Genomic DNA, 10,755 nt, shown 5'->3' with positions numbered 1-10,755 from the left:
AGGCTTACATGTCTCACCTTCAAAATGTTAATAATAATTATGATTGCCATTGCATGCGTGTTGAAGTCGAATTGATAGACAAATATCTTTGAAGTTTGATATAAAACGAAGGAACAAAAACTTATTTTGGATGATTGTAACAACAATAAAAATAATGAATTGCGTGTTATTATGTTATTTCATAAGTTTTATTTTATTCCTCCAACGTGAAAAATGTTCACGTTTCAAGCTGAGAATCCATTCTAAGTAATTTAGGCAATAATGTCTCATGTTAAACAGCACATGTGTGTCAATTTTTTACTGCTAATCTATTAATTAAAACAATCTACTGTGGCGGCTGCCATCAAATAATAACAAGTTGCAATTCTTGTCATTTTTTTGCGGTGTCCTTATATCTCGCATGAATAATATTTCACATGAATATTCAAGCCAAAGTCATAGCGACAAAAAAATCAATCACAATCTCTGAGTAATAAATCGTGTTTGTTCTATCCGTGTGTCACAAGCCGTCACATACTTGTCTTACACCAAATTATGCCACACATGCCGGTCGCTCGCTGATCGATGACTGAAAGCACCATTCTCGGAACGAATATTAATAATAAATAATAATTAGACAAATCAAAATCTATCAAGCATGATTTAAGAAGTTTGACATTAAAAAGTTTGTTTGGTCATTTTTTTTGCCTTTTGTTTAATTCAATGTCCAGACAGCATGTTGCACGAGAAGAAATATAAAAAGGAACGTTCGTTGTTTATTTTATTATATAAAAGACAGCAATAAAAGTCGTTCATAACGCGCATATTTTATGACATAATCGGTTATCTAGGCAATCGAAATTCCGAAGAAATGCAGTGGATTTGGATTTTGTCACAAAATCACCGTTCATAGAGTGGACATTTCTCACTTTTGTCCAAATTTCGATTTCATCTTTGAAAAAAATTGATACAACCTAACTCATTATTTAATCATATGTATGCAAATGTCGTTATCTATGAATTTAATTAACTTCCTTTTCTCGCTACGATCGAGCCATACACTTGGCTGTACAAAAAAAACAACAATTTGGTTGTCAAATCAACCGAAAAATAGGGCAAACGCTGATAAATTTTGTTTTTTTTTTTTATAAAAAAGTTATAATTTGAATAAATTAATCGCGACACTAATATTTTATGCTGTAATAATAAACAACGACACGATTATATCATTCATCCATCACTCCTTAACTTACAACTCGGTCGTCGTCGTCACCTGTTTGATTCCACCAAAAGTTATTACTAATCTTATCACCAACAGATTTGTTGTTGTCTTTTTGGTGTCAAGTCAAGTCGCTTATACGAACACGGAAAGTTACACTGTATCAATAGAAATGAAGTAAGTGCTAAACATCATCATCAAAATGTAATATAATAGATAATCTCTCGAAATGCGTACATTGTGACTGTTATCTATTTATCTGCCGCGCTGTGGAGTGAAATGATGATGATGATGGTATTTTATCAAATCTCCCTTCGTTTTTCGAAACATTTTCTGATTTCCGCACGTACTTTATGAGGAAAAATGAAATATTTCGGTGTCGTAATAAGACCACAGTGTATATAATGTTGGTTGGTGCGACAGGTTACTCTGAATAATATTAACTTACTTCTATATTAGTTTTTTTTCTTCGTTCGGTGGTTCATGTTAAACGAACATTTAGCCCATGAGGCAAATCTTAGAGACGAGCGTGATGACGTCGCTGATGTCTGACTATTTAACTTTATTTGTTAATGAAAAAATTAATTTAAAAAGTCGTCGTGGTTTGATTTTTGATTTTTTAAGGTTTTTAGGCAATAATAATTTTAAATTTTTAACTTTTTTAAAATTTTTATAAAAATTTAGGTTTTTTAGGATAATTAATGGAAATATAAAAAGAAGAACTTACTTTTTGAAGATCTGCAGTAGTCTCTCGTCAGTTTTTGTAATCGACTATGATTTACTTCCTTAAGTGAGAACTGGCCTAAAGAGGGAATGAGGGTCTTGTAGATGGTTACCCTATGGGCAGGGGCGCGCCGTAGCGAACCAAGAATTTTTGGGGGGGCAAACAGAACAAATTTAAATTTTGATCCCCAAATTCTGAAAATTTCCATTGAAAACTTATAATTTTTGGGGGGGCATTGCCCCCATATTGCCCCTATGACGCTACGCGCCTGCATGTGGGCGAAAAACGGGTCAGACTGATCCCTTAGGGGATCAGGTTGACCCCTTAGAAGTCAAATTGATTCCTTAAGGGAATTGTTTGATCCCTTAAGGGATCAATTTGATCCATTAAGGGTTCAATCTGATCCCTTAGAAGATCAATATGGACCCTTAAGAGGTCAATTTGATCCCTTTAAGCGGTCAATTTCATCCCTTCAAGAGATCACTTTAACTCCTCCAGGAGATCAATTTGATACCTTAAGGGATCTTATAGGGACCTCTTAAGGGACTTAAAGGACCTCTTAAGGGATCAAAATGATCTCTTGAATGATTCAAATGTTTGGGTCAGCAGATGACCGATTCGAAAGGGGATCAGATTGATCCCTTAAGTAATCAATCTGTCCCGTTTTTCGCCCATAGGGTACTTTTGTGGCTTTGGTTAGTTCCCGTGACCTCAGTTGTCGTTTCAATCCATAGAAATATCTGTTTGCCAATGTGATACGGCGTTAGCCTTCTGAATTATTTATCATCATGAATTTGATTTTTTGTTTTACCAAGGAAACAATGTGACCTTCTTTAAAGGCTTTAGGGCTTGAAAACTTTACCCTACACATTTTCTTTGGAGGTTTTCGATATCTATACATTTTTGGGAAAAAAAACTGTTTTTCAAAAAAATAAAGACTTAAAAACCTCCGATGAAAGTTCGTATGGCCTTATTTTCTTAAAAAAAACCTCATTGTCCCATAGGGTTGTTGATTCTCGCCATAGGTCTCAATACTTTAGAGAAAAAAAATTTCGGATGGACATCAAAACTTTCGACCTGAAATTTTGTTAACCAAAACCTCTTACAAAACTCATGCATCGCGTCTTAAAAATCCACAGCTTTATCCGAGATGAACTCTAAGCAATATTGGATATAAAAAAGGTTAAAACACACATTAATTATATCATCCAACTGACCTAAGTTTCCTGCAAGTTGCGTTGTACTCTTCGTGTGTTGCGAGATGAGGTTTCATGACTCAGTCTCACTCGAACGAAACATGTAATTATCGTCTATCTCAAATGATGATTGTTTGTAAGTATTTTTTTCATTTTTTTTATTAAAAAGCGTCTCTCTCTAAACAAAAAATTATTAAAATTTATTCCGTGCCAGATGAACGGTGTCAAAAGTTGATTTGGACAAAAATGACGTTTCGTGATCAGACCACATTTTGCTTCATCTTACAATCTCGAGAAAGAGAGAAAAGGAATTTTTCAGTTGTTGTCGTAAAAAAAATTCGAGCCATTCCAAGAAAATATTCACGAGATATCATCCTTAAATGATTTAACGACCTATTTCCGTTTGTGCTGTGCTGCAGTGTGCGGTTTGCTTGGCTCGCCAACAAAAAAAAAAAATTAACAACATTTACGATCATCATCATCATTATTACTCTGAACTTTATACAAACAATCAAAAGTTTAATAAGTGAAAACCACATTTTTTCTCTCCTCATTACCCGGTTCTCATATTTTAAAATGATGTCTAGATGTCATGCAAGAAGTTATTTATCGTTCTTTGTGTTCAGAGCAAATATTTATTTAGAGGCAAAAATTACATCACGAGATTATTTGAGTTTTGTGCAAAAACAATAACGTTCATTGTGCCAGTTTAGCGATAAAGTCTTCGTCTCATCATCATCGTCTCATATTTATAATAAGTGTTTTATTAGCACCCATAAAATTATGTTAACAGCGTGTCATGGACGATAATCTAGAGTTGTTGGATGTTCTATGAGGTAAGGGGTAGTTCACTAAATTCTTTCTCAGAATTAAAGCTTTAAATTCATCGAAAAATACGGAAAATTTCTTTGAATGCCAGTTTGATGATTCTTAAGTTTGAAATTCATCAAAAATTACGAAAAATTTCTTTGGATGTCTTCTTGATGGTTCTTAAGCTTAAAAATTCAAAAAATAAACAAAAACCTTCGAAACCCGAACTAAAAATATAAACTCTTCGAATTCGAATCACGTTTTTAACACAAAGCTAAATAACTTTTTTTTACAAAATTAGTGTCTCCTCTTATGTTAATATTGGTTTTTTTTTATTGCAAATGAACTTTTTGCATGGATTTAAAAATCAAAATGAGACGACTAAACGAAATTTGTCTCAATTGCAATCTAGCACTTGTTAAGAATGTTTCTTTTTTACGCAATTTTAATAATCATTTTTTTGATTTTCTTCTACTTTCATCGAGATTATCTTAATGGTACCAAAATTGAGCTTCCTGGTCCTACAGGACATCATTTAATTGGTCACTATTTGGAGATTTTACCTCATATAAGGAATAAATACAGTAAGATTTATTTTTTATATTAAAAAAATTTTAAGTAATTTCACTAATGACAGTTTTGAAGATAATGAACGAATATCATGACATTTATGGAGATACTTATCAGTTAAGTCTAGGACACGTCAAAACAATCATTTCAAGAGATGCAAAAGTTGCAGAAGCAGTTTTGAACAACGAAAAATTCGAAAAATCTATTTTAATGAAAAAAATGTTAAAACCGTGGTTCGGAGATAGCATACTCACATCTGAGGGTGACAAATGGCACAAAATGCGAGCTTTGACAAATTTTGGATTTCACTTTAAAGTACTTGAGAGTTTTATTTCTATCTACGAGAAACATACGGAAATTTTCATTGAAATAATTGAAAAGGAAATGGAAACTTCTGATGGACTGAATTTTATGCCGAAAATTTATGCTCTGACGCTGGATATAATTACGGAAACGTTAACAGCTACAACATCAAATGCTCAGTTGAACTCAAATCATCTGGTAATTGATGCAAATGAAATGTAAGTACTTTAATTAAAATTCTAATAAATCAATGTATTTTTAGATTTTTTTTTGTTTCAGACTCGGAGAAATTTATGAAAAAAGATTATTACATGGATATCTGGCTGTAAATTGGATTTTTAGATTTACCAAGTACCATAAAATTTGGTCAGAAAATGTTACTATTGTAAATAATTGGATTGACAAAATCATTATGGAAAGACGTGAAAAGCTATTAAAAGACACTAAAACCCGAGTTTACACAGAAGAATCAAAAACTAAAAAACCCTCTGTTCTGATTGATATTCTGTTGCAAGGAAACATCTATGGAAGATCTCTCACGAATTCAGAAATCTCGAACGAAGTGAAATTTTTTATATCTGCCGGATACTTTACTACAGCCACTGCCTTGAGTTTTACCGTATATTTGCTCGCAAAGCATCCAGAAGAGCAAGAAAAAGTTTTTAAAGAGATAAAAACAAAAATCCAAAGTGGTCCTTTGACATTAAGAGACCTAAACTCCTTATCTTACCTAGATAATGTCTTGAAAGAATCTTTTAGATTATTTCCTCCGGTATTCTCGATCGTCAAAGAGCCGGTTGAGGATTTGCCTGTCAGAGATTTCATGGTTCCCAAAAATACAGCAATTATTTTGAACACATATGGGATTCAACACAATGAGAAAAATTTTGAAGACCCAGAAGTCTTCAATCCGGATCGATTTAACAAGGAGTATTTTGGTCAAAATGTTTTTCTACCATTTTCTGCTGGCTTGAAAAATTGCATCGGACAGAAATATGCCATGTTCGAGATGAAAACGATTCTGGTAAAGTTAGTGTCGAAATTTCAGTGGAGGTTGGCAGATAAAAATTTTAAAGAAGATTTGATGCATAATTTTTTTGTTCTCAAGTTTAGAAATGGTCTTCCACTGAAGTTCCAAAAAAGACCCAGTAGCCAATAGCCCAATAGCCAAACTTATAAGTTTTAATTTAAACAATGAGTTTTAATTCTAATTATAAGTTTTACAAAAAAAAAAAAATAAGATAATTTAATGGTGAATGTATTTTTGAAAGCAATATAAAATACAAAAATTTTTGGAAAGGTAGATAATTCAATATCACAACTCTTTGACTCACCTAAAAAATTTCATTAAAGTCGATATTTTTTCAATGAGCTACCCTTGATACGTGCAAAAAATAAGAACTTGTTCTGCAACGCCCTTTCTATTGTTTCACTATTGCTGCTCCCCGATGTTTGTTTTAGTGATTTGGGAGTTACTTGCTGCAAGTTTTTCTCCTGCAAGGCAAAAAGTCCATCGTCTTTAATCACAGCTCACATCGCCTTCTCATGAAATCACATCAAACAAAAAAAAAATCTTTTTACGATTGCTTCTTTGTGTGAATTTTTCGTGCTTGAGATTCCGTTCCAGGAAAACATCATAAAGAATGTTTACGCAGTAAATAAACAGCACATGTTATTGTTGTTGTGTCATTTGATGACTATCTTTATATATTATTGTATATTGGACGACAACGATGACGACGACGTGGACTGACATGTGAACCATAAAATTTTCGTCCTATTATTAGAATGTTCCTTGATGTAATATTATTACATTTTTATCATTTATTCATATTTTATTGACCTCTCTGTCGTGCTTTGCTTCACTTTTTGCTCTCATACGACAAAAATGATCGAAAAAGTACTTTCCTCGCAATTTCGTTCAAGTGAGTGAAATATATCGGAAGTGATTGCACCGTAAAAATATTTGACAAGGCACTTGGGCGTTAGTGAACCAGTTGTTAGAGAGTTGCGAGAGACACACAAAAAAAATTGTAATCCATTAATAATGTTAGACTTTCGATATCTATTCGTTGCGTACTCGTACAATGCCTTCTAATTTTTTGTTTGTGTTACTCACAAAACACGACATCAACGGCCGAAAATTTCTTTTCTGTGTTGTGAAAGCAGGCAGCATTCTATTACATCATAATGTGTGCATATAAGCAAACAAACACTCTCACCTTGGCTAAAGCTTGGCAAGTTGGCTTAGAGAGGAGATAAGATTAAATTTGGCCGATAACCAAATAGCCGGTTTTTTATTTCACGTTATTTATTAATAAATAATACTTTTGAACATATGCATGATTAATTGGTGTGTAAAATATTTGTTCGTAAGAGTTTTTTGTTTCTTGACATTCGACAGTTTAATGCGATGTGAAGTGTCCAAATTGTAGCGAGACAAGTAACACCAGTTGAAGTTGGGTTGTGCGAATGGTAGCTGGTGGGCTTGCTTTCTTTCTTTCAAATGTCGATAATGATGATTTGCATTGATTTAATTGAAAGTTTTTACATTTCAAATATTTTTGATCCTTTTCGAGTTTCTTCAACTCTGAAAATTTGCAATGCCTAGAGGCGTTTGATAAAAATTTGCAAATCGGAACTCAATTATTATACAATTATATTTTACATAATAATATTGTTTTTTATAATTTTCAAAAAAATTTTTATTTTATTTTAACAAAACTTTGACAAAAAAAAAACTTTTAATTAAAAAAAAAATTTTTTTTTTAGATAATCATCTTTAGATGATCATATTGATATACAATGAAATGTCTGAAATGAAATTGTGATTGACTACCAAAATGTGAAAAACTTTAAGAACGCACTGAAAGACTATGTCAAATCGAAATTCTGATCAAACGAAAGTCCAGTAAAAAAATATGAACCAGAAAAACGAAAGTGTAATTGATGAAAATCTAAGAAATAATAAGATGATAACAGTAAAAAAAAGAAAGAAATGAAATTAGGTGTTTAACTGTCCTACATAAAATATCATCGAACAACAACAAATCTGTTTAGATCATGTAAATTTTTAGAAAATAAAAATTAATAAATTAAAAAAAATAATAAATTAATAAAAAAAAAGAAAAAAATTAAAATAATAGAAAAATTGAAATTAAAATAATTTTTGATCTAAAAAAAAAATTTTAAAGATTTAATTTTTAAATTAATTTTTTTTATTTTTAATTAAAAAAAATATTTTTTTTTGTAGCTATAGAACCTATAGATTTTTCAGGTTTTTTAAAATACCTAAAAATTTAAGCAAATCATTTTTTAAATAAGTTTAGTGAAAAAAGATTGACCAACCTAAGTTTTTTAAAAATCTGAACCCGACTTTTTTTGCTTTTTTTTTCGAAAAATGTAAAAAATAAGGATTTTAATTTCCTCTTTGTATTTAAAATCTGCCACTTTTAACAGTAGTCAGCCAGACAGTCCTTGAAAATTCATGTCAAACATCAAAAAAATTATCTAAAAAAATTCTCAATAACTGGCCTTGATATCCGACTTCTTTTATGTTTCATGTGATCCATAAACCAATATGCATGTGTGTCTTTTGCAAGAGCTAGGAGAACGCAAAAAAAAACCTAAGACTTTATTAGAAACAGATTAAAACGCAAAAGACATTCGATTAAAAATCTTTTCAAAACTGTCATAACAATCAACATCACAAACAATCAAATCTGCAAAAGTTTTTTTTGTATTTCTCATATTTTTCGCTTGCTACATATTTGCAGTTGTTGCTCGCATGTTGTTGTACCCGAAAAAAAAATAATAATAATATCGCGCAATAATTATCATATATGTGACGCCCATTTCCGTCGAGAGAGCAGCAGTGTGGCCTTGAAGTTATCTTCTCGGATATTTTTGCATGCGCTGACTGGATCTCTCGCTGCATGCAATCTTGAAACAAGGAGATTTTCTTCACACAAACCTTTGATTGCTTTGTCTTAAATCTCGCGCGAAATGATGATGAAATAAAAAAAATGTTAATGTCTTCAAAAATGATATTAATTTTTTTTTTCGTTCGTGATATATTTTTATGCTGGTCTAAATTACGATTCCGCATGAATCAATTTTTAAGACGCTTAACATGAAGTTTGATGTTTAATGCGATTTTCTGATTAATTCTTGCGACAGGAGTGTTAAATCAGAAAAAAAAGTAAAATAAACAAAGAAATCTAATTATTTTTTTTTTGTAGATTTTGATAAAAAAAAACGATCCAATATGGAGATAATTTTCGAATAAGAAAGAAATCTGTCTGCATTCGTTCCGTTCGTCTATAATACGCATTTCCAGAAAACAACAAAGTATTTAACAAAACAATAAAAATAATCTAAAACTATCTATTTTTCTGAACACTTCTTTTCTATTATTATATGCTCTATCCTTATACTGACATGTGATCATCCGCTCTACGACGTACAGCCAGACACAGACAGAGTTAATGCTGAATGAAAAGAACTGTAAAGAAGTAAAAACAAAAAAAAAATAATACCAATAATTTATCTACAAGAGATAAGTGGCGCCGTCAAACCTGAAATAACGGCAGGGGGTGTAATAGAATTTTCGTTTATCGTGTCTATAAAAGGTAAGGTGTGTAAAAAAATGTGCAATGTGCATCAATTGTCTTTTACAACATTTAATTTTACTTTATTTTTGAAAAGTCATTAAATTGCTGTTAAATTTTTGCCAGGACTTTGAACGAAGCGAAAAAACGAACATCAATCAAAAACAAAGTTGTTGATTTTTGAATGGCGAACATTAACTTGGAACGAAGCAAAGATTAATGATTCACCGAATTTAATCACTTTTTTTAAAGACGACGACGTGCATCGCCAAAAATCGCCACAATTTAAATATCATTCACCTCTAATAATTCTTGCTGCTTAATTTTTTTGTTTCGCGAGAAAACTAAAAGTTAATATATCGACGTATCAAAAGTGCTTTGCGCACACATTAATTAATATATCATGTTTGTCATCGTCGTCGTCGTTGTTGCTGTTGTTCCGTGGAAGCGGTGAAAAATATTGCTCTAATAATGTCACACACACAGGCAGTTTATTAGCAACATTTTTGAATCATTAAGATGTTAGATAAGGCGATTTTTTGTCGTATTGCAGTGAAGTTTTTTTTTGTTTGCTTGGTTGCGATCAAGTTGCGATGAACTTGCAACAGAACTGATAACGATCATTATCATCGTGCGAGAAAAAAAAGTCATGAGGATTGGCCTTGAAAGTGCTTCTGGTTAGTGATCTCTCTTTCGCGTGGATTGTTGGTTCTGCTGAATCACTTATGTGAAGGAACTTACTCTTCAAAGGTTATAAAGTCTCTTTGTTTTTAAGCAGTGGCGTAGTTAAAATATGCAACGCCGCGGAAAAAAAAATAATTTTCTAAAAACTTCGGGGATTTTAATTTTATGTTTTTACGACTACTTAAGGTCTAACTAACACAAAGCCAGTCAAATCTCATGCACATTTTTTTCGATAAAATGATGAAATCAAGTGATGTCCAATTTGAAGTGTTTTTCAGAACAAAAAGCTGATGCAGTTGAATTGAATATTTATGTTTTTTTCATAATAGAAATAATTTTGGCTTATACTTAGTTTAGCGATAGGACGATATTTACTTATCCACAGGTTTAGGCTGTTAAGATTTCTTCTTTTAAATTCACATGTCCTGACATAAAGACGAAATTACTAATTCTAACCCATAAAATGTTTGTCTATCCTACCGAACACATTTCTCAAATTTAAATTTAACTTAATATCAAATACGTTATATTTCTATAACAAGGCAGTTGTAAATTCTATTCTGAATTCCAATTCGCATAAATAGTATGGTACAAAAAAAGCTCAGTGTTTTAGGATGGTTTTTTTCGTTTTAAACATTGGCTTCCTGATTATCTTTTGTT

General features: G+C 31.5%; 1 protein-coding gene across 1 annotated transcript; it reads left to right on the top strand.

Annotated features, from left to right (window-relative positions):
- Nucleotides 1-4,576: 4,576 nt before the first annotated feature.
- Nucleotides 4,577-5,960, top strand: LOC134837577 (cytochrome P450 4d2-like). The gene is made up of 2 exons (XM_063852960.1): nt 4,577-5,019; nt 5,081-5,960. The coding sequence occupies exons 1-2, from the start codon at nt 4,577-4,579 to the stop codon at nt 5,958-5,960; spliced, it is 1,323 nt and encodes a 440-aa protein (XP_063709030.1).
- The last annotated feature ends 4,795 nt before the right edge of the window (nt 5,961-10,755 follow it).

Source organism: Culicoides brevitarsis, chromosome 1, assembly GCF_036172545.1.
Source record: "Culicoides brevitarsis isolate CSIRO-B50_1 chromosome 1, AGI_CSIRO_Cbre_v1, whole genome shotgun sequence".
Taxonomy (NCBI): Eukaryota; Metazoa; Arthropoda; class Insecta; order Diptera; family Ceratopogonidae; genus Culicoides; species Culicoides brevitarsis.
Note: the sequence above shows the minus strand (reverse complement) of the source record. Positions and strands in the feature narration are given on the sequence as shown.

Excerpts from the sequence above, each read along its gene's own strand:
- LOC134837577 (XM_063852960.1), top strand. The coding sequence starts at position 4,577 with ATGAACGAATATCATGACATTTATGGAGATACTTATCAGTTAAGTCTA. Across the intron at positions 5,020-5,080 it reads GTAATTGATGCAAATGAAAT|ACTCGGAGAAATTTATGAAA; the intron begins GTAAGTACTTTA and ends TTTTTGTTTCAG.